Genomic DNA, 24178 nt, shown 5'->3' on the forward strand with positions numbered 1-24178 from the left:
CGGCTCGGCAAGGCGTCTGCTCTGCCTGAGACTACAAGAAACTGCAGAGAGCTGTGGACATCGTTCACACACAGCACGGAAACCAACTTCCCCTCAACTCTCACTGCCTCAGTAAAGCAGCCAGCATAACCAAAGACCCTCCATCTGGCAGAAGACACAAAAGCCTGCGAGTACATGCCACCGGGCTCAAGGACAGCTCCTGTCCTGCTGTTACCAGACCCTTGTATGATGAGATGGACGTTCGGCCTCAATCGAGCTTGCACATTATCATTTACCTGCACTGCACTTTCTCTGTAGCTGTTAGAGTCTATTCTGCATTAGATTTTACCTCATTCCAGCTCAGTGCACTGTGTAGTGACTTGATCTGCATGAACTGTGTGCAAGACAGGCTTTTCACTGTGTCTCAGTACGTGTGACAATAATAAACCAATTCCAGTAAATAAGGAAGTTTGCACAGTTCAGATTACTTATCACTCGTCTGACCACAGGTATTCACTTTGATCATTCACAAAGTACAAACAGCATTAACTACCCTTCAGTAGAACACTCACTCTAGATCCAGGGTTCCCAACCCTTTTTATGCCATAGACCCCTACCACAAACTGCGGGGTCCGTGGATCCCAAACTGGGAGCCCCTGCACCAGATATCGGAGCAGTGCTGCCAGGATAATCAAGGACGCGACCTACCCAGCCAACATACTTTTCGTCCCTCTTCCCTCCAGGAGAAGGTTCAGGAGCTTGAAGATTCGTATGGCCAGATTTGGGAATAGCTTCTTTCCAACTGTGATAAGACTGCTGAACGGATCCTGACCCGGATCTGGGTCATACCCTCCAAATATCCGGACCTGCCTCTCGGTTTTTTGCACTACCTTACTTCCCATTTTTCTATTTTCTATTTATGATTTATAATTTAAATTTTTAATATTTATTAATTTTAACTATTTTTAATATTTTTAATATTTAATATCTGTAACCCAGGGAGAATGAAGCGCAGAATCAAATATCGCTGTGATGATTGTACGTTCTAGTACCAATTGTTCGGCGACAATAAAGTATAAAGTAGATAATTTGCCAACCTTCACAGGCACTCCTGCCCATCCACGTGGGACACTCAGCAGTCATCCCATGTACCTGACCTGTCACTGGCACTTTCCTGTTCCATTGCACACTAAACATTCTGCAATGTATCACTCGCATTTACCCTCCTCACTTATTCCAGATATTTGGCACTGTACTGGTTCTAGAGATAACTGATCACCCTACCTGTGCACGCTGTATATACTGCACTGTACTACCCACCCTGGCACTCACCCTGTCCATGCACTCTACTACCTGTCACTGACACCCACCCTGTCCACGCACACTGTACATCCTGTCACTGACACCCACCCTGTCCACGCACACTGTACATCCTGTCACTGACACCCACCCTGTCCACGCACACTGTACATCCTGTCCCTGGCACTCACCCTGTCCATGCACTCTTCTACCTGTCACTGACACCCACCCTGTCCATACACACTGTACATCCTGTCACTGACACCCACCCTGTCCATACACTCTACTACCTGTCACTGGCACTCACCCTGTCCATGCACTCTACTACCTGTCACTGACACCCACCCTGTCCACGCACACTGTACATCCTGTCCCTGGCACTCACCCTGTCCATGCACTCTTCTACCTGTCACTGACACCCACCCTGTCCACGCACACTGTACATCCTGTCACTGACACCCACCCTGTCCATACACTCTACAACCTGTCACTGGCACTCACCCTGTCCATGCACTCTACTACCTGTCACTGACACCCACCCTGTCCATACACACTGTACATCCTGTCACTGACACCCACCCTGTCCATACACTCTACTACCTGTCACTGGCACTCACCCTGTCCATGCACTCTTCTACCTGTCACTGACACCCACCCTGTCCACGCACACTGTACATCCTGTCACTGACACCCACCCTGTCCATGCACTCTACTACCTGTCACTGGCACCCACCCTGTCCATACACACTGTACATCCTGTCACTGACACCCACCCTGTCCACGCACACTGTACATCCTGTCACTGACACCCACCCTGTCCATGCACTCTACTACCTGTCACTGGCACCCACCCTGTCCACGCACACTGTACATCCTGCACAGTGCTAGCTGTCACGACCACTCACCCTGCCTTTTCCGCTCCCGCCTCTCCTGCAACTGCTTCTTCTTCTGTTTCACGCTGAATGGCTTCTTTCGCGGCATGGCGCTCCACTCGGGGCCTCAGCCTCGAAACTGCTCAACTCCCCAGTGTCGCACTGCGAACTTCAGGCCTGCCTGCCTGCCTCCCTGCCTGGCCTGGGTCGCCGCTCGCTCCTCACTATGATCCACCCCCTCAGCTCTGTAGCCTCGCTCCGGTCCCCGCAGCCAGCCAATCAGTGCCGCCCATCCACCATACGTCACTCGACACCGCCCACGGGCCTCAGCTGCCCAACACCCGATTGGATATTGCTATGACGTCTCGAAACTCGCTGCCACGATGAGCCGGTGTTTTCGCTCGACCCCGCCCATCTCGGTGATGTCATGCTGACACTCGCCCCTCTTCATGACGTTGTTTCGCCCCGCCTCTCCATTGCCCGTTCGGTGTGGTCACACCCCTTTCCACCGAGATTAATGCCCGGCGGGCGCTCACCGCAACAGCGAAGGCGCCCCGGTACCGGCCCTGCCCCCTCATCACACGTGACAACCGCGACCCGCGAGAACCACGTGACCCAGCCCCACCGGTGGCCCTCACCGCTGAGAGAGGGATTCACAGATACTCAGGTGAGATGGACCCAGTGAATGGGAATCAAAAATGCCAAAGGTCATAATTTTTGAGGAAGAGGGGAAAGGTTTAAAATGAACCAGAGGGTTCCCAGGGAAAGTGGGCATGCATGGAGTCAGCAGCCAGACAAAGTACTTCAGGCAGGTATAAAACAACAAGGGACAGGTGTATGGTCAGGAAGGGCTTATAGAGGGAAACGGGCAAAAGCGACCAGCCTAGATGGACATTTTCAAAGTAAGTTTATTATACAAGTTCTCCGCTCCTTTTTGGATTCCAGATCTAATCAGTTCCCCTCTACCACCACTCTGCTCCGTCTAGCGGAATTAGTCCTCACTCTTAATAATTTATCCTTTGGCTCCTCCGTCTTCCTCCAAACTAAAGATGTAGCCATGGGCACCCGTATGGGTCCCAGCTATGCCTGCCTTTTTGTTGGCTTTGTGGAACAATCCATGTTCCAAGCCTATACTAGTATCTGTCCCCCACTTCGCCTCCAACTTTCACCCTGCTCTCGTTTACCTGGTCCATTTCCAACACCTCTCTCCCCTTTCTTGATCTTTCTTTCTGTCTCTATCTCTGGAGACAGCTTATCTACTGATGTCTACTATAAGCCTATGGACTCTCACAGCTACCTGGACTATTCCTCTTCTCACCCTGTCTCTTACAAAAATGCCATCTCCTTCTCGCAATTCCTCCATCTCCGCCGCATCTGCTCTCAGGATGAGGCTTTTCATTCCAGGACGAGGGAGATGTCCTTTTTTAAAGAAAGGGGCTTCCCTTCCTACACCATCAACTCTGCTCTCAAATACACCTCTCCTATTTCATGCACATCTGCTCTCACCCCATCCTCCCGCCACCCCACTAGGAATAGGGTTCCCCTTATCCTCACCTACCACCCCACCAGCCTCCGGGTCCAACATGTAATTCTCCATAACTTCTGCCACCTCCAACGGGATCCCACCACTAAGCACATCTTTCCCTCCCCCCCCCCCACTTTCTGCAGGGATCGCTCCCTATGCAACTCCTTTGTCCATTCGTCCCCATCCCTTCCCACTGATCTCCCTCCCAGCATTTACCCTTGAAAGCGGAACAAGCGCTACACATGCCCTTACATTTCCTCCCTCACCACCATTCAGGGCCCCAGACAGTTCTTCCAGGTAAGGCGACACTTCACCTGTGAGTTGGCTGGGGTGATGTACTGCATCCGGTGCTCCCGATGTGGCCTTCTATAGGCGAGACCCAACGCAGATTGGGAGACCGTTTCGCTGAACACCTACGCTCTCCGCCAGAGAAAACAGAATCTCCCAGTGGCCACACATTTTAGTTTCACGTACCATTCTGATAGTCTATCCATGGCCTCCTCTACTGTCAAGATGAAGCCACACTCAGGTTGGAGGAACAGCACCTTATATTCCATCTGGGTAGCCTCCAACTGATGGCATGAACATTGACTTCTCAAACTTCCACTAATACCCCACTTCCCCGTCGTACTCCATCCATTATTTATTTATATACACACATTCTTTTTCTCTCTCTCCTTTTTGTCCCTCTCACTATGCCCCTTGCCCATCCTCTGGGCTTCCCCCCTCCCCCTTTCTTTCTCCCTAGGCCTTCCGTCCCATGATCCTCTCATATCCCTTTTGCCAATCACCTGTCCAGCTCTTGGCTCCATCCCTCCCCTTCCTGTCTTCTCCTATCATTTTGGATCTCCCCCTCCCCCTCCCACTTTCAAATCTCTTACTAGCTCTTCTTTCAGTTAGTCCTAACGAAGGGTCTCGGCCCGAAACGTCGACTGTACCTCTTCCTAGAGATGCTGCCTGGCCTGCTGTGTTCACCAGCAACTTTTATGTGTGTCCATTCAAGGTCATCAGTGTTCCCATACCAGGCCTTGTTGCAACCAATCAATGTACTCTCCACTGCACACCTACAGAAGTTTGTCAAAGTTTTAGATATCATGTTGAATCTTCACAAATTTCTAAGGAAATGGAGGCACTGCCGTGCTTTCTTCGTGAAGGCATTTGTGTGCTGGGCCCATGACAGATCCTCTGAAATGATAAGACTCAGGAATTTAAAGTTGCTGGCCCTTTCCACCTCTGAGAGCTCTGGTTCATGGACCTCTGGTTTTCTCCTCCTGAAGCCAATAATCAGCTCCTTGGTCTTGCTGACATTGAATAGGTGAATGGTAAGCATGGATGAGTTGGGCTGAAGGGCCTGTGTCTACATTGTATGACTTTACCACAATTTAATGTATCTTTGCAATCTGTTGCAGCCTTCTTTTAGACTGGTTGTTTCCTGCAGCCCTACAGAAACCTGTTGACAATTTATACTTTATATTTTTAGATTGTAGTCGTTGATTCAAGGCTTCAAAACATAAGTAGAAATTGTAAATTTCATAGATTACTTGCTTCATCTCGTGAAGAACTAGAGAACCTAATCTCACTACATATGACAGTGCGATCACAACAGGAATGAGTCTGCTGAAACTCTTTGACGACTGTATCCTTTCTCAGATGAGGAGATCGGCATTATTTACGATAGCCCAGGTCTACTACACCTCCAAGAGCCTCGTTGTAGGGTTTGGAGGCTCACGTGCCTCAGTGACCCGGAGAGCTATGCTGGCTGGGCCCAGGGCCCTGTGCTTTGGCTCTTGGCAGGGTCACACTTGCTCAACAGGTCAAAGGGTAAAGGCCAGACTAAGAGTGGTCCACCGGTCCTCCAGGTTCAGGGGTTCGGCTCAGGGCTGTTCGAGAAATGAATTGTCATGAAAACAGCAATGAAGAGTCCTTCTATATCTGTGTGCGACTGAGGACCCTGAACCACTCCGGGGGCACAATAGAGAAGATGGCCAAGGGCAGAGAGAGATGGAGGACCTCCATTGCTGCCCTAAATGCCAGCGGTGTGACAGGCAATGGGTAGTTAAATAGGTCCACAACAACCAAGCTCCTGTTTAATTGTAGTCAGACGTCTCTCCTCTTTTCAGGATCAGAATCATTATCACTGACGTCAGATGTAAAATCTGTTGCTATGCAGCAGTGCAAAAACATAAAATTATGATCAGTTACAAAATTAAATAAATAGAGCAAAAATGAGGAATAATGGGGTAGAACATGGACTGTTCAGAAACCTGATGGCAAAGGGGCAGAACCAGTTCCAAAATCATTGAGTGTGGGTCTTCAGGCTCCTGTACCTCCTCTCTGGTGATAGTAAAGGTAATGGTCATTGGTGTTGGATGTCACCTTCTTGAGGGACTATACACAAAGTCTCTCGCTATGAAGGCCAATTTGTCTCAACTGGCTGTGTTCGTCACTGGTGCAACTCTCTTTGAAACTAAATTGAACCTATTAAAGACTATTTCTCAACTGAATTGGGAGACAAGGTGACAACACCCCCGCTCCCAAGCAGTCGGGGGATATAAAAGGTTGGGGACATGTTATCAGCAGTCTCGAGCAGCTTCTATCCTGCTATCTCCATCACAGATACAACCCTAAACAAGATAAAATCTGCAGTTGCTGGAAATCCAAGCAACATACACAAAATGCTGGAGGGACCCTGCAGGCCAGGCAGCATCTATGGAAGAGAGTAAACAGTCGACATTTTGGGCCGTGACCCTACAGCTGGACTCTTTTCCATAGATGCTGCCTGGCCTGTTGAGTTCCTCCAGCAGTTTGTGTGTGTTGTAGAGATACGTACAATCTTCCTCCCCATGAAGGACACCCTCGAGTGGCAGCAAATCTGTAATCTTGACAGGCACTCCGTTCATTTAACTGCCGGATTTTCCAGGCAAATTTCAACATCTTTATCGAACAGAGACCAAAATATGAAACTACTGGCTCTTAGCAGAGTGTAGGGGAGATGTCAGTGATAATGTTTTTAACACAGGGAGTGGTAAGTGCGTGGAATACATTGCCAGGAGTGGCGCAGAGGCAGATATATCAAGGGCATTTAAGGGACTCTTAGATATGCACGTATATTAAACACTCCGCCGCCCATTACTGTAGTGTAACGTCAGGAAAGCGCCCCATCCCCGCCATGACATTTGAATTCACCCCACCCCTTCATTGACAGCCTGTCGACCCCGACTGCAAGCTCTCGGCCACGCCCCTTTCCCCTAAAGGTCGGCACAACATCACGGGCCAAAGGGTCTGTATTGCGTACACGGGAACAATGTTACTAAACTATAAACAAGGTCTGGCCAATACGAATTCGAACCAACTTTACACACAGTCAGTTTCCAATGCCTGTTCCTCCATTTGAAAATAATTTCCAACATGTAAACACAATTGTTTTTTTGCTTTGACCATTCTGTATTAGTGTACATGACTGATAGCATATCACACACAAGTGCTTTTTTCACAGTGGTTGAAAACTCGCTCATTTCCTGGACTCTCTTATATAAATCATCTGCTGCGTTCAGTTCTCAGACCTACTTGCCTTTTCTGCGTCTGTTCATTAATGGATGTTAGGAACTGTTAAAATCTGGCATTGTACTACAATGTTTAGCTTCACGATATTGTTGGGTTTCATTATCCTTTGCAGTTACTTTCACTTTGTCATTTTACTGGTACAATGTACTTTCAATGATTTGCTCCTTTTGAGCTTTGTGTGTTTTCCTGACTACTTCCAGTAGTTGAAGACTGTTCTCCCCCTCCAACCCCACCCATAATTGCTGCTACTTGGGCCTCATCTTGATTGCACTGACCACTTAAAATTCATCTGCTTTTGTTTCCATAACTTGCATGTGTTTATGTGTTCAGGAACAGCTTCTTCCCCTCTGCAATACAATTCCTAAATGGACTGAATCCACGAACACTATCTCACTTTTTAAAATGTATATTACTTCTGTTTGCATTATTTTTAATCTATTCAATATACATATACACAGTAATTGATTTAATTTTTTTCTTTATTATCATGTATTGTGTTGAACTGCTGCTTTCAAGTTGACAAATTTCATGACACATGCTAATAAACCTGATTCTGAAATTATACACAGGATTGTATCAATTGGAGACTGAAACAGGGTCTCGATCGAAAACACTGACAATTCTTTTTTCCCCCATAGTGTGTTCATACTGTGTTCTCCCAGCAGGTGGTCTGTGGCTCCAATTTCCAGCCTTGTGGCACCTTGTTCATTTTTGCTGACCTCTAATGACCAGGTAGAAGGGTACGTATCCTCAGTGAGCAATGCGTAAGCCAAGGCCATCAAAGCAACTCAGCAGCGTGATTGGAGATATTGCGGACGCTGGAATCTGGAGAAACTCAGACGGGTGAGGTAGCATCTGTAGAAGGAAATGGGCAGTTGACGTTTCAGGTTGAGATCCTGGGCGAGTAGAGGGGAGATAGCCAGCATGTAGGGCTGGAAAGAATTGGCAAATAATCGAAGAGCAGGAGAGCTCTTCCCGCAGTGCTATCTTCTAACACTATCCCCTGAGATTCTTACACTTAAAAACAAATAAATATATCATATGCATTTATAATTGCCTATCAAAATCAATGATCATACATATATGTATTTACAAATACTACAGCAGTAATCTTATTTACTCATATTCAAGTTTATTGCCATCTGACTGTGCATATGTGTATACAACAATTGAAACTCATGGTGGACCCAAAATACAGATATCACATACAGCACATAAAACAGAATAAGCTAATGAAATACAATTCCACGTGAATGTGAGGCGCTCAGCACAGATGATCAGTAAACAGCACGGTAAAACAGCTGGCTCTCTTAGTGGTGAGAGCTGGGTGGTGGCAGAGGGTATTCATTAGTCTCACAGCCCAGGGCGGGGGGAAGAAGCTGTTAGTCTGGCAGTCCCAGTCCTGTATCTCTTTCCTGATGACAGTGGGTCAAAGAGATTGTCGAATGAAATGAAATATCTTTATTGTCATTGCATAGTGCAATTTGTCATGCTCCAATACAGCGAAAATGAGTTTGCAACTCTCGTACTCAATGCTAAAACAACAAATAAAATAAATAAACAATAAATAAAATCAAGTAACCAGCCAGTACAAGCAATGTCCAGCAGTACAAAAGCACAACTCCGATGCATGACGGCCATAAAACCAGTATTAAAGTAGCAATATAACAAATTTATGGATGATGCTTGATCGATTGGTTCAGAGCAATTATAGCTCTGGGGAAAAAGCTATTTATGGGTGGTAGGAATCCTTAACAATGTTTTCGGGCCTACGAGGGTGATTGATAAGTTTGTGGCCTAAGGTAGACAGAGTCATTTTAGGAAACCTAGCACTTATTTTTCAACATAGTTCCGTCCTACATTTACACACTTAGTCCAGCGGTCGTGGAGCATACGGACCCCCTCTTTGTAGAAGTCATCGTCTTGGACCTCCAGAAGGTGGTCCACAGCGGAGGTGATTGATAAGTTAGTGGCCTAAAGGTAGAAGGAGATGAGTCATTAACTTCAAACGTTCTGCCCAATCACTCAAAGAGTTGAACTGCACGTGCATGTATAACTCATCTCCTTCTACCTTAGGCCACAAACTTATCAATCACCCCTGCTGTTGACCACTTTCTGGAAGTCCAAGACAGCGACTTCTACAAGGAAGGGATCCGTATGCTCCACGACCTCTGGACTAAGTGTGTACATGTAGGAGGGGACTATGTTGAAAAATAAATGTGCTAGGTTTTCTAAAATTGACCTCTTCTACCTTAGGCCACGAACTTATCAATCACCCCTCATATAGTATACAATGCGCCTAGTAAACATCACAAATAGCGGGGAGGGGTACCCTGGCGATCCTCTCAGCAGTTTCTACTATATTCTATAGGAGGGGGTCCCAAGCTCTTATTTATGCCATGGACCCCTACTATTAACCGAGGAGGCCGTGGACCCCCAGGTTGGGAAGCCCTGCTCTCTAGGGTCTTGTGGTCCGATGCCTTGCTGCTTCCGTACCACACAGTGATGCAGCCAGGCAGGATGCTTCTAATTAGAATGGTGGGGAGTCTTGCACGCCTCTGTCTCCTTAGGAACTGTAGACGCTGCTGTGCCTTCTTGACTAGCGAGGAGACGTTGTGGGTCCAGGCTAGATCGTCCGCTATGTGCACACCGAGAAACCTCATGCTCTTCTCTCTTTCCACAGCAGAGCCATTGATATGCAATGGGGAGCGGTCAATAGGCAAGGTGCCACGCAAGCTTAAATTTGATCTGCTTCTGCTTCTATAATTTGCATGTGTTTATAAAATTATACACAAAATTGAATAAACATAACATGAAACAGGGTCTCGATCCAAAGCGTTCACAATTCTTTTTCCCCCATAGATGCTGATGGTCACACTGAGGGTTTCCCCCAACAGATTGTCTGTTGCTCCAATTTCCAACAACTGCAGTCACTCAGGTCTCTTAAATGAAAGAAATTCTAAGCAGTTTTTCTTCAAAATATTTCCTAATTGAGGACTTCATAATTATTATTGAAGATGGGAGAGCCTGTTTATGAGTGATACAATTCCGTGAGATTCCAGGTAATCCAAAAATAAATGTATCTACAAATTATTTTTTTTCTTATAAACGCTGCTTTTCTGAAGCCATGTGCCTGTGAGTAGGTTTTTTTTTCATTGCACTCGCTGATACTATAAACTCGACTTTGATTTTGGTATTAGAAATCTCAGCGAGCTCTCAAATCAGTGACCATACGACGCCTCACCCAACATGGCTGGCCAATGGTGACACGACGTCCGCCGCCCTTCTTTGCCGGAAATGGGCTAACCAGTGCCGGTCTCTAGGGCGACTCGGTGTCCGAGCCACTTGTAATTTTAACCCGAGACGGGATGGGGTTATGGGTGAATCTTTAATTGAATGAGGCTTATTTTTTTTTAAATATTTGATTTTGAAGTAAACCATTAGCGGGTAGTTGGTCTTTTGTCTCTGGGCGGTGGAGCCGCCCAGAGCGGGGCAGCGGGTCCCAGCCCGGTGCCCGGGTGACTCCGGGCCGCAGTTCACTGGGATTTTATCATCTGTGCAGCCGCCGGCCGAGCTAAACCCGATCCACCCTGCGTGCATTTTATGCGCGCCCGGCTTTGATCGCTGCCTTTTGTGCTGAGATTGTCTGGCATGGAGTTCCCTTTTGATATTAACCCCCTCTTCCCCGAGAGGATCTCGGTGCTGGATCACCACCTACAGCCCGGCCGCAAGAGCAGCTCCAGCAAGTAAGTGTTGCCGTCCGGGGCTCTCTCTCCCTACCCGCGTATCTCCCCCATACATCCACCCTTTTGATCCTCCGCCTACCCGGTGCTCTGAAAGCTCTTCTTGCTCCCTCCTCCCCGCCCGGCAACCTGTGCCTCTACCTTCCTCTCCCCCTTCTCTGCCGGACTTTATCCTTCCCCGCCTTACACCTAAAGCCACTGCCAACCACCCTTCTTCCCGACCTTAGCCTTGACTCCTCTCCACCCTCCCTTTAAGACCACCACTCCCCCAATCCAGCGCCCACCTCCTCCCTCCGAATGTGACCTCCGTCTCATATAAATGTATGGTTCATTGACTATGTGAATGTTGGAATTGGGCAGAGGTGCTTTCAATACCCTAGTGAAAGAAGGATTCACTTGAGAGCTTATAAAACTGGAGGAGGAACAAAAGGAGATGGGGGAGAGGGTGTGGATTCCCAGGAAAATTATTTCGGAAGCTAGAAATCTTCGCCGCAAATCCCAGCAGACATTGGAAGTTTCCTTTTCTTGCTGAGGTCAGATTTTTTAAAGGTTATTTGCTGTTCACCAGACTGAGAATGAGAATCGCAAGTAAATTCTGACGATCTATAGATGTGTATATTCTTTGTAGGCGCGACCTGTTTTTGTAGCAAATCCCCCATTGTTAATGATTAGCCTCTTTCACAACATTAAATAACATATTTAATAGAAAATTTATTCATTTATTTCAGCAACTGGCCAATGTTTCTATTTGTACACAGGACCATCTCATTTTTATATTTTAAAAAATCACACCAGCTAAGCCATTCCCACCTGTGCATTGGATTTAGTGAGGTGCTGCTGCTTCTTTATCAACAGCCTGTCAGTAGTGTTCCTTTGGGCTTGTTGTCGGTTGATTTTGCAGACAAAAGTGGATGATTGATGGGTGATTGTGACAGCAGAAGTGTGGGAAATAGAGGCTCTTGAAGCAATTCCACACATTATCACTAAGTTCCCATCAGCTGTGCTGGGCGAGCATCCCATTAATCTTCCGTTCGGCCTGCCACGGTGAGATTTTAGTGGAGACCCTGCTGCCCTGTAACCAGATCCACAGGTTTGAAGAGTTTGAGGCAATTTAGTATGTCAACAAAGACTACAGTATTAACAAATTTCTACAGATGTACCATTGGAGAGATTCTGACTAGTATGGACCCTCCAGTGCACAAGATCGAAAGACTGAGCCATCTCCATCACGGTTACAACCCTTCCCACAATTAAAAACATCATCCAAGGGTGATGCCTCAAGATGGCAGCATCCATCATTAAGGACACTCACCATCCAGGACGTGCCTTCTCAGTGCTACCATCAGGGAAGAGGTACAGGAGTCTGAAGCCACATACTCAACATCTTAGGAACAGCTTCTTCCCCTTTGCTGTCAGATTTCAGAATGTTCTGTGAACACCACCTTGCCATTTCTCTTTTGCACTGATTATTTATTTTTAATTGTCACATATTGTAATTTTTTTGTATCTTGCACTGTACTGCTGCCTCAAAGCGAACGATTTCACAGCACATGTCAGCGACAATAAACCTGATTCTGTTCTTTCAAGTAATCAGGCTGACAGCTGTGGCTGGAAGAGCTGAGGAGCTGCCACCTTTGTGACTTTTAAGGATGCCATCGCAGATCTGTGCCAGTCAGCATGGCTGCATTCTGGTTCACGCTACCTCCCCAGGCCAACATGAACCGGGCACAGATGCAGTTAAATTTTGGCAGACCTTAACCTTGGAAAGTCGGCACAATTTGACCAAGGCTCTGCCACCTTGGAAAATCTTGGGCAGCACGGTATCATAGTGGCTAGCTTGGTGCTACCACAACACCTGCACTGCTGTCTGCAAGAAGTTTGTATGGTCTCTCTCTGTGAGTTTCCTCCGAGTGCTCTGGTTTCCTCCCATGTTGCAAAGGCGTACGGTTAGGGTTAGTGAGCAGAGCCATGTTATGTTGGTGCTGGAATGTGTGGGTGAGCCCCTCCCCCTGTACATGCTTGGACTGTGTTAGTCATTGACGCAAATGACACATGACAATGTATGTGTGACAAACAGTTCATCTATAATTTGCACCTCTGAAGCCTGTCTAGTTGCTGATGGATTTGGCCAAGGGTTCAGTCTTTTTCTTAGGCAGACACTCAGGATTGAGGGCGACTGACTTCCATTCTTGGTTCTTTGGAGGTTGACCAGCCCAGTGCCGGATCCACAAATTCTGCCGCAGATGAGACAGGTGTTCGGCTGGGGAGCTGGTACTCTGTTCCTGCTCTTTACGTTGGGCCTCAGTGTCAAACTCAGCCCAGTCCCATCCCAAATGCTTCTCTGCTTTGAGAGATTGTGGAAGTTGTGGCAAGGCAAGGGTTAAGATAACGTGCGTGCAAGGGATAGTTTACAGACAGCATGCAGTCAACTGGGGACATCACTGGAGAAATCGCTGAGGGCATAGCTGCCTTCTGTAAAGCATGGGGCCAGAGATAGTTGGCATTCTGAGATAAGGATGGGACAAAGGTGACCCTGACTATCGGCCTGTTTACTAATTCTGAGATATCATTATCCTTTAATGGATTCTGCATTAATAACTGTATTGTCGTATTGTGATTGATTATGCATTAAGGAATTTGAGCATACACAAAGTTTCCAGTATTCAACTAGTCAATTTCTGTACAAAAATGTAATTTCTTTGTTCAAACTTCCAAACAGTTGCATGACAGGGACTATGTGCTCCTTTTGCACAGTTAGAGTGAGATCAAGGAATGAGTGCAAGTTGTCAGACGACAAGATCATAGGCCAGGAATTCTCTAAGAGTTGGTGAGGATGTTGCATGTTTTCCAAGGAAGCCCTGGAGAGCACCTTTTCCTCTCTGCACTGACGGTATGTTCCTGTGATGAGTTCAGAATGGAGTGACTTTTGGAATCTGATGTTGGTTGTGCAAAGGACACAGCCTTGCCAATGAAACCTGCGGGGTGTAAAGTCGTGTGGCGTGTCACTCTGGGAGAGGTCTGTTCGGTTCAGTTATCCTTCCTGTGGATTTGGAGGGTTTGGCAGAGATGACATTGGTGTTGGCTCTCCTTGGTGTGCCTGCCGCAGGCAGCTCCGTGATCCTGAATTATCCAGGAGACTGGGGGTCACTGTAGCCCAGTAACCCGTAAGCTCAATGCACCAAGCAAGTCAGACAGGAGAGTGGGCCCCACAGTGACACACCTCTGCCTCACAGCCCTAATGACTGCAGTTCAATTTGATGCTGTCCGTCTGGAGTTTGCACATTTGTTCTGTGACCATGTGGGTTTTTATTTTTTTTTTAAAGAGACACAGCATGGTAACAGGCCCAGCAAGCCCACTTCCACCCATGTGACCAATTAACCTATGAACCCGTACATCTTTGGAGTGTGGGAGGAAACCGGAGAACCCATAGGAAGGGGTCACGGGGACAACGTACAACACTCCTTACAAGCAGAACCCGGGTCTCTGGTGCCGTAGTAGCATCATGCTGACCTCTGCACCATATAACCATATAACAATTACAGCACAGAAACAGGCCATCTTGGCCCTTCTAGTCCGTGCCGAACTCCTACTCTCACCTAGTCCCACCGACCTGCACTCGGTCCATAACCCTCCATTCCCTTCCTGTCCATATATCTATCCAATTTAACTTTAATCGACAACATCAAACCTGCCTCAACCACTTCTGCTGGAAGCTCGTTCCACACAGCTACCACTCTCTGAGTAAAGAAGTTCCCCCTCATTTACCCCTAAACTTTTGCCCTTTAACTCTGAACTCATGTCCTCTTGTCTGAATCTCCCCCACTCTCAATGGAAAAACCCTATCCACGTCAACTCTATCTATCCCCCTCATAATTTTAAACACCTCTATCAAGTTCCCTCTCAACCTTTTACACTCCAAAGAATAAAGACCCAATTTGTTCAATCTTTCTCTGTAACTTAGGAGATGAAACCCAGGCAACATTTTAGCAAACCTCTGTACTCTCTCAATTTTATTGACATCTTTCCTATAATTTGGTGACTAGAACTGTACACAATACTCCAAATTTGGCCTTACCAATGCCTTATACAATTTCAACGTTACATCCCAACTCCCATACCCAATGCTCTGATTAATGAAGGCCAGCATACCAAAAGCTTTCTTCACCACCCTATCCACATGAGATTCCACCCTCGGGGAACTATGCACCATTATTCCTAGATCCCTCTGTTCTACTGCATTCTTCAGTGCCCTACCATTTACCATGTATGTCCTATTTTGATTAGTCCTACCAAAATGTAGCACCTCACATTTTTCAGCATTAAACTCCATCTGCCATCTTTCAGCCCACTCTTCTAACTGGCCTAAGTCTCTTCAGTTTCCTTCGACATCCCAAAGCTTTGACAACTGTAAAATTGCTCCTTGTGTTTGGGTGAGAGGTAGAACCTGGTGTTGCTAATGTGGGGTGAATGGAATTGTCCGAGTGTAAATGGATCAGCACGGTTTCAGTGGGTTAGATTAGTCTATGAGAGAGGCTGCCCTGCCCGACTCCAAGCTGGACTGTCGTAGGTTAGGATTACACCGGATCTTTGTGTAGGTCTGCTGGATCTAATTGCAGATTTCCTCCTCCAACCCTGTCACCCTCATTTTATCAAAGGCCTACTCCTGATTCAGGTGGATGAAGCAGATGTCAGCACCGTGCCTCCCTCTTTCCCCCGCCCCAATGCCTGCCCCCATCCTGTGGAGATGTGACTGTGTCACTGAACAGCATCAGCTTCTCAGACCTGGTCAGTGCAGCTCTGAGTCTGTCGGTCAGAGTGTCACCGTCAACGTTTCTGTGCAAATCTCTCAGTCGAGTAGTGACATTCTAACCAGGACGTATTCTAAACATTTTTAAGTGATTGTATCAAATTTAATTAATTGAACTGAAATCCCTCAGCTTCTGTTGTGGGATTTGAACGCATGTCTCTGGATCATTAATCTATTAAATTAACCGATACACTACCTTTCCCTTCATTATGTCTCTTTTAAAACTCTTCCTGCACAAGAAACGAGTCACTTCAGTGACAGACCGGACCTCGGTTGGCTTACAGAGGACTATAACTGCGTGGTGATCTGTGTGTAGCAGAATGAGGTAAAGGTATAGACAGGGAGAAGAGATGATTGACTAAAGGAGGCTGCACCCATCTTACTGCTATCATGAAGAGCAAAACAGCATGGATACAGGCCATTCAGCCCAACAAGTCCATACTGACCACAGCACCCACCCAGATGGTCTCCATCTTGTATCCCTCTAAGTAGTGCCTTTGCATGCACCAATCAAACATTTCTTAAATTATACTATTGTACCTGCCTCAACCCTTTCCTCTGGTAGCCCGTTTCGTGTTCTCACCGCCCCCTGTGTGGAAAGAGTTGCCCCTCGGGTTCCTTTAAATCGTTCCCATTCACTTTTAAACCTATGTCTCCTAGTTTTGGTATGCCTCTCCAAATTTTAAACATTTCTAAGTATGAGTTTGCTCGTCGTTCTTCTATATTTCAAGGAATAAAGACGCAGCCTGTCTGGCGCTCCTCTTCCTATACCTCTGGTCCCTTGTCCCAGTAACATCCTCGTGCAGTACTGTGCAATAGTCTTAGGCAGATATACAGTACGTGTATAGCTAGGGTACCTGAGACTTTTGTACGGTATGTGTTTGTCAATGTGGAGCGGAGAGCGAGTTTGAAAATCTAGCGGGAGCAAAGGGTGTTGGGAATGGCAAGGAAGGGGTGTGGGACAGGTGGCAGAGAAGGAGTGCCAGGGGCAGAGGTGGCACAGAGCAGACACACCCGGCCCTGAGACACCAGGCAAAGTCATTTGATTCCAAACAAATGGTCTGTTGATCATTACAGAATGTCTCTCTGGTGCTTCCCACTCCTTCCCCTCTCACTTCCCCTTTTCCCAACCATGACTCCTCTCTCCCTGCCCCTTTCCCACTCTCAGTCTACAATAGAGACCCGTATCAGAATCAGGTTTATCATCACTCACCTTTGTCACAAATTATTTTTTTGTGGCAGCAGTACAATGGAATACATAAAATGACTACACTACTCTGCAAATGTCTGAGGCACCCTAGCTATGTATATGTATGCAAGAGTTTTGCACAGTACTGTGAATCTTTCTGCACTCTTTTCAATTTAACCATGATGACCAAAGCTGTACACAGTACTCTTTAAGTGCAGTCACAATAATAACTTGTACAACTGCAACATACTGTTCCAACTCCTATACACTACTGATGGCTATACTCATTGCCCTGACTGTTGAAGGCCACTGAGCTATCTACCTTTTTCACCATCCTGTCTAACTGTGCAGCCACTTTCGATGAACAGTCCCTAGTGCCCCATCTTTCATAGTATGTCCTAAACTGGTTGGAATCTCCAAAGTTCATCACCTCACACTTTATTAAAATCCAGTTGCCACTTCTCGGGCCACTTCCCTAACTGATCAAGATCCCCTGTAATCTTCGGTAACCTCCGTCATATCAATAACAAGACATCCTGATTTTGTTTCATCTGCAAACTTACTAATCAAGCCTTGTGCGTTTGCATCCAAATCATTTATATAGTCAGCAATAGTTTTCAGCTCTCATTACTTAAAGCAAGTGGCTTTGTATAATGGAAAATCAGGATTTGGACTGTTTTTCTAGTAAAGTGGGGGCCACTGGTGTATGTGGAACTTCGTTATGGACTGCTTTCTTGGATTTTTTTAAATCTGTATGTGATTAATGCACTGTGTTTTACACCTTAGTCCATGAAGAATGTTGTTTCATTTAGCTGTATACATGTGTACAATTGAATGACAAAGTGTAACTCTGGGCAGGAGCCAGGTATGGTGAGACCCTCCGAGCCACAGACAGGCAGTGAGAGCAGCTCAAGCTTAGAACTGGACGTCCCTGAAAAAAAAATCATTACTTCATATGAATGGAACTCTGTCAAATACCTCTGCCGGTCTTTGCATCTCACAGATTCCCAGGCAGGAAGTCCTATGACTCATGAATCTGCATTCAGATCATGCTGGGTTGCAGGGAGGAGGAGGAAATGCTGAACTTGTGAGATGAGGTCACGATTAACGCTCCCATCTCTTCCCTGCTCAAACTCTGTTAATGGTGACTTTGAAGGCTCGGTCGGTTACGGGTTTAAGCTATCTTCTGGAAGACCGAGTACCAACGGAGTCACAGGATCTTACAGCAGCCTTTCAGCCCCTTTAGTCCATGCTGATATTTCATTTTATTCTCCCTACAATGTCGTCACCTTCCCACTGGTATAATATACAGTGGCCAATTAATCTGTCGTCCTGTACTGTATACCTTTGGAAAAGTGGAAGACAGGAGCACCTGGGGAAACCCAGACAGATTGAGCAAACTCCAGACAGTCAGGCTTGGATGAGTTGCGCCAGAGGACATGATGCTGTTTTTGTTTTGTGATGAGAATCAGGTTTAATATTGAAGGACGTCCATTTAGCACAGAGGTGCAGAGAAATTACTTTAGTCAGAGGGTGGTAAATCTGTGGAATTTGTTGGCACTAGCGGCTGTGGAGGCCAAGTCATTGGGTACATAAGGCAGAGACAGACAGGTTCTTGATTAGCCAGGGCATCGAGGGGTATGGGGAGAAGAAGGCAGGGGAGTGGGGATGACTGGAAGAATTGGATCAGCCCATGAATGAATGGCGGAGCAAACTCGATGGGCTGAATGGCCTACTTCTGCGTCTATATCTTATGGTCTAAGTGTGTTGTGAAATGTGTTGTTTTGCAGCAGTACAGTGCAGATACCCTTACAGCTGAGCACCCTTTGTCCAAAATGCTTGGGGCTGGAAGTGTTGCAGATTTCATATTTTTTCGGATTTTGGAGTATCTGTATCTATATGAGCTAGCTTTTCTCTTAGGCTCCCGAAGCCTTCCCTATGAGTGGGCAATAGCTGCAAGGCAGAACAGGTTTGAGATCAGTTTCCCTTCTCCTAGATGAGCAGCCAACCACAACTGACGAGCCCAAAGTGACTGGTTTTAAGGAGCCAGTAACCCACCTTTGCCCCTTCTCCTGTCAGTAGAAATGGATCCACCCAGGTTTGGTAGCTAAGCCACACGTGAAGGCCCGGAGCTGGACTTGGTTGTCTGAGGCTATTTGAGGTGCAGTATTTAATAGGTGGTGGGAGCTTGTCCTCTACCACGCCGGCTATAACAACCTTAAGGCAGTGAGTCGCAGTCCGTTGCTCTGCAGTGGACATACGAATCCGGACTCTGGCATCCATATGTGGATGTGGACAAACCTGGAAATGGTTCCCATGGTTCTCCCCCAGTAGTGAGAAGTGGAAACAGGTTGTTTGTGCCTTGATGGAGGCCTCTCGCCACTGGCCACGAACAGCAGCTGCCTTACACCAGGCTGAGATTGCAGCTGCAACACTGGACTGACCTTGGGATTTTCCACTCTGTGAGTGCTTCCTTCCAACTGAAACCTCGCATGGATTTCTGACCATGACAGGCATCCTGTGTTGTTAAATGTGATTCAGGCTTCAGGGCACGAAGGGAATGGTGTCACTTGTGTTCTCGCACTCCCACAGAGAGCTCATGGCACTGCCATCTCGCCTCTCAACACGTGCAAAGATTAGATTTTAAAGAGTAGCTTTGTTTGTCACATGTACATTGAGAAGTGAGGATGGTGCTGGGGGCAGCCCCTCAACTTTGCCTTTCCCCCAACTCACTAACCCTAACCATACGGCTTTTGGAATGTGCGAGGAAACCGGGGCACCCAGAGGAAACGTACAAACTCCTTACAGACGGCGGCAGGAATTGAACCCAATTGGAGATTACTAGTGCTGTAAAGCGACTGCGCTAACCACTACACCATCATGCAGCCCAGGCTTGGTCCCCTCATCAGCAATGCACGATTTAAAAAAATCTCTTGCCTTTTATAATACTGCTGTCCTGGATATATATTGGACATATTTCCTCTACTGTAAAGATGAAGCCACACTCGGGTTGGAGGAACAACACCTTATATTCTGTCTGGGTAGCCTCCAACCTGATGGCATGAACATCAACTTCTCTAACTTCCGCTAATGCCCCACCTCCCCCTCGTACCCCATCCGTTATTTATTCTTAGACACACATTCTTTCTCTCACTCGCCTTTTTTGTCCCTCTGACTATACCCCTGCCCATCCTCTGGGTTTCTCCCCCCCCCCACTTGTTTTTCTCCCCGGACCTCCTGTTTCATGATCCTCTCACATCCCCTTTGCCAATCACCTGTCCAGCTCTTGGCTCCATCCCTCCCCCTCCTGTCTTCTCCTATCATTTTGGATCTCCCCCTCCCCCTCCCACTTTCAAATCTCTTACTAACTCTTCCTTCAGTTAGTCCTGACGAAGGGTCTCGGCCTGAAACGTCGGCTGTACCTCTTCCTAGAGATGCTGCCTGGCCTGCTGCGTTCACCAGCAACTTTGATGTGTGTTGTTTATTGGATATTGTGCTTCCTCCACTATAGTTTCACTTGAAAAATCCCTCACTGGTTATGAGTCGGCCTGACATTCCGACAGTGGCCTCTTCCACTGGCATGATGAAGCCACTCTCAGATTGGCGGAGCAACATCTCTTATTCCATCTGGGTAGCTTCTAATCTGATGGCATAAACATTGATTTCCCCAACTTCTGGCAATGTCTCCCCCCCCCCTTTTTATTCCCCACCCTGGCTCGCCTCCTACCCTTTCCCTTCTCCTCACCTGCCAATCACCTCCCTCAGGTGCCCCTCCTTCCCTTTCTCCCATGGTCCACCCTCCTCTCCAATCCATAGAACCATAGAAACTACAGCACAGAATCAGGCCTTTTGGCCCTTCTTGGCTGTGCCGAACCATTTTCTGCCTAGTCCCACTGACCTGCACACACACACAACCATAGAAACTACAGCACAGAATCAGGCCTTTTGGCCCTTCTTGGCTGTGCCGAAATCAGGTTTTTTTTTTTCTTCCCTTTTCCACCTATCAGTTCCCAGCTTCTTATTTCACCCTCTGTCCCTCATCCGCCTTCCCCCTCACGTGGTTTTGCCAATCACGCCAAATGATACTGCTTCCTCTTGCCCATCTTCTTATTCTGGCCTCTTCCCCTTCCCGAGTCCTGATGAAAGGTCTTGGCCTAAAACATCAACTGTCCATTCCTCTCCATTCATGCTTCCTGACCCACTGAGTTCCCCCAGTATTTTGTGCGTGGTATTGTAGATTGACCCGGCTGGTGGCGTAGTGGCATCAGTGCCAGACTCCGAGTTCGAATCCAGCCGGCTCCCCTGCACGCTTTCCATCCGTGCTGGCTTACGAGCTGGTGATCTCTTTGGAAACTCACCCGGCAGAAGGCAATGGCAAACCACGGCTGTAACTTGCCTCGTACGCGGTTCCCCACCACGTCAGAGAGGCGTGGAGGGAAATCGTCCACCAACCGGAGAAACTCCGGATGACGTACCTTTCCTTTTATTGTAGATTGCTGCCTGTTTTTCGGGAGTGGAGATGATTTCCATCACAGAAAATATCCATCCCCCCTCGTTGCCCTGACAACTGTGCTTCAGGAAAAAAACGAGGACTGAACTGCCCTAATCTCCACCCAAACAGCGAGTGAGCGGCACAGGGCCTCAATTGTTGCTGCTCGTGACCTCATCCAACAGCTGCTGCTCATTAATACGTGGCTGACTCCTTGAGTTACTGAATTACTTTTGACATTAGTTTTCCACTACGCTTTTTCTCGTGTGCTTCCAGTTCAGACTTGCTACCCTTTGCATTTCCTCCTATCAGCCCTGCTCAGCTGGAGGCTGCTAAAAACCCTGTGACCCACTCTTGTGCAGTGATGCAGAGTTTCGACCCAAAACGTACCTTATCCTCCACAGATGCTGCCTGACCTGCTCAGTTTTTCCAGAAGTTTGTTGTTTGCTCCAGACTACGCTCCTGCAGAGTGTTGTGTCTCCACCCCACAGTGCCCTTTGTAACTGACCGTATCTCTGTTAATCCTTAACACAGATGTCATCACAGGTGTTATCATTTCAGAGGATCTGTCCTGGGCCCAGCACACATGTGCAATTATAAGAAAAGCATGGCAGTTGTGAAGGTTTGGCATGATATCCAAAATTTTGAGAAACTTGTATAGATGTGTAGTGGAGAGTATATTGTATGGAAACGACTACAAAAACTAGTGGATATGGCCAAGTTCATCACAAGTAAAGTCCTCCCCACCATTGATGCTCTCTTGCTGCTGCGATCAAGAAGAAGGTACAGGAGCCTCAGGACCCACACCACCAGGTTCAGGAGCAGTTATTACCCCTCTTCAACCGGAGGGGTAACTTCACTCAACTTCACCTGCCCCATCGCTGAACTGTTCCCACAACCTATGGACTCACCTTCAAGGACATTTCATGTCATGTTCTTGATACTTATTGCTTATTTATTTTCTTTTGTATTGACAGTTACCTTATGCACATTGGTTGTTTGTCTGTCCTGTTGCGTGCAGTCTTTCATTGATTCTGTTGTGTTTCTTGGATTTACTGTCAATGCCCACAAGAAAATGAATCTCAGGGTAGTACGTGGTTACATGTTTGTACTTCGATAATAAATTTATTTGCACTTTGAGTCCAGGTCTGACACACTCTCACTTCTGTCCTGATGTTGTATAGACAGATACTTTATTGATCCCAAAGGAAATTACAGTGTCACAGTCGCATTACACGTGCACAGATATACAAATATTAGAACAGAAGTAAGAAAGAATAAAAAAAAATTACCTCAAGCAGTCTACCAGGAGGGGGTCGTCACTTCCCTGGCTATGGGTTGACTCATTATAGAGCCTAATGGCCGAGGGTAAGGATGACGTCAGTTAGTTACTAAAAGTAACAGAAGTATAAACAGGTAATGAACTGTTCAGCCAAGGCAATGTCAATGTCATTTTGTTGTCCCATCCCCTATTACCATTTGCAACTGTGTCTGTGCTGATGTTAATCAGACTCTCTTGTTCTGTCACTCATTAACTCCACCCCAGTTACCAGTTATATGTGCAGTCCCATAAACACATGAACTAAGAGTAAATGTAGGACATTTGTCCCCTCTAGCTTACTCTGCTGGTAATGGATCGCAGCTGATCTGATTGTCAACTGGCTATTTCCCACCACAGATGCTGCCTGACCTACTGAGTTCCTTCAGTAATGTTTTGTTATCTGATGGTAACTTCAGCTCCACATTCCCATTCAGCTCCACATTCAAGGAGCAATGTAACTCACCACATGCATTCACATGTATCAAGAATTTACTGTGGTGTGTTGGCATGAGTCCTTCATTGTTGGAGAAGCCGAAGGGGCTGGACTTGCTGCTGGCTGCGTCAGAGAAGAGTCGATGCGCGAAGGCAGTGTAACAGCAAGTGATCGTCTTAGTTGCTTTTCCTGCGATGACAACACCCTTTTGTGATTTATTGGTGGACACCGGGGGTGCTGCATGGCTGTGGTCGTGTTGGGAGCTAGGCCTCAAGCCGCGGTGTTCCCTGTTTATACTCGTCAGGAGAGAGGTATCGAAGTTGATGCTGTCCACTGGTGGCGGTGTGACGCAGTGTCCAAGCTGGAGTCCGTGCTGCCCCTAGTGTTCACTCAGCAGAATACAAGCTGTATTGTGTTTGACTGCAGACTGCTGCAATATTCATGGACTCAGGGACTTGGATGATTTTGTTTTGTGTGTGTGACTGTATTTTACTGATATCTTGTATATGCTATATGTACCTGTATTCATGTATGGTTGAATGACAATTAAATTTGAACTTATGAAAAAACAGCTTTCAACAATTATGAACAATGAAGAATTATAAAATTAGAACTATGGCTATGGAATAAAATGCAAAATTAATATCAACATCTATTTACAATGTTAACAACATTTTAAAATTTGGCATAGTGTTTACAGTGCAGTACATTAACAGAGGGAATAGCTAGAATGGTTGATCAGATTAATTGCTGGGAGGAAGAAACTTTTACGATGGCATAACATATTTGTTTTAATATGGTAACCTTGGATCTTTCAGCTAAAAAAAACTATCTAAACTTTAAAAACATTCGAAGACTTTTCTTCAACCACTTTGAAGAAGAGCATTCCAAAGAGTTTTACCTCTTTGGGAGAGAGTCGCACAGCGTAACCTTTACAATGCTAGCAGTCAAGGTCA

General features: G+C 46.7%; 2 protein-coding genes across 8 annotated transcripts in view; one reads left to right on the forward strand and one right to left on the reverse strand.

The window, feature by feature from the left end:
- Positions 1–2392, reverse strand: part of gnl1 (guanine nucleotide binding protein-like 1) — a 38719-nt gene extending 36327 nt beyond the window's left edge. Inside the window, exon 1 of one of the 2 annotated variants that reach the window (XM_072259168.1) lies at positions 2184–2392. In XM_072259168.1, the coding sequence (XP_072115269.1) occupies positions 2184–2259 (76 nt within the window). In that variant the 5' untranslated portion in view covers positions 2260–2392. Of the gene's footprint in view, positions 1–1076; positions 1253–2183 lie in introns of those variants that run through there. The other variant, XM_072259167.1, reaches the window with a different exon arrangement.
- A 262-nt stretch (positions 2393–2654) lies between these two features.
- Positions 2655–24178, forward strand: part of atat1 (alpha tubulin acetyltransferase 1) — a 62827-nt gene continuing 41303 nt past the window's right edge. For 2 of the 6 annotated variants that reach the window (XM_072259169.1, XM_072259174.1), the window contains exon 1: positions 10546–10985. In XM_072259169.1, coding sequence (XP_072115270.1) covers positions 10891–10985 — 95 coding nt within the window. In that variant the 5' untranslated portion in view covers positions 10546–10890. Of the gene's footprint in view, positions 2818–7901; positions 8083–10101; positions 10302–10545; positions 10986–24178 lie in introns of those variants that run through there. The other 4 variants (XM_072259171.1, XM_072259170.1, XM_072259173.1 and 1 more) reach the window with 4 other exon arrangements.

This window comes from Mobula birostris, chromosome 5 (assembly GCF_030028105.1).
Source record: "Mobula birostris isolate sMobBir1 chromosome 5, sMobBir1.hap1, whole genome shotgun sequence".
NCBI classification, from domain to species: domain Eukaryota; kingdom Metazoa; phylum Chordata; class Chondrichthyes; order Myliobatiformes; family Myliobatidae; genus Mobula; species Mobula birostris.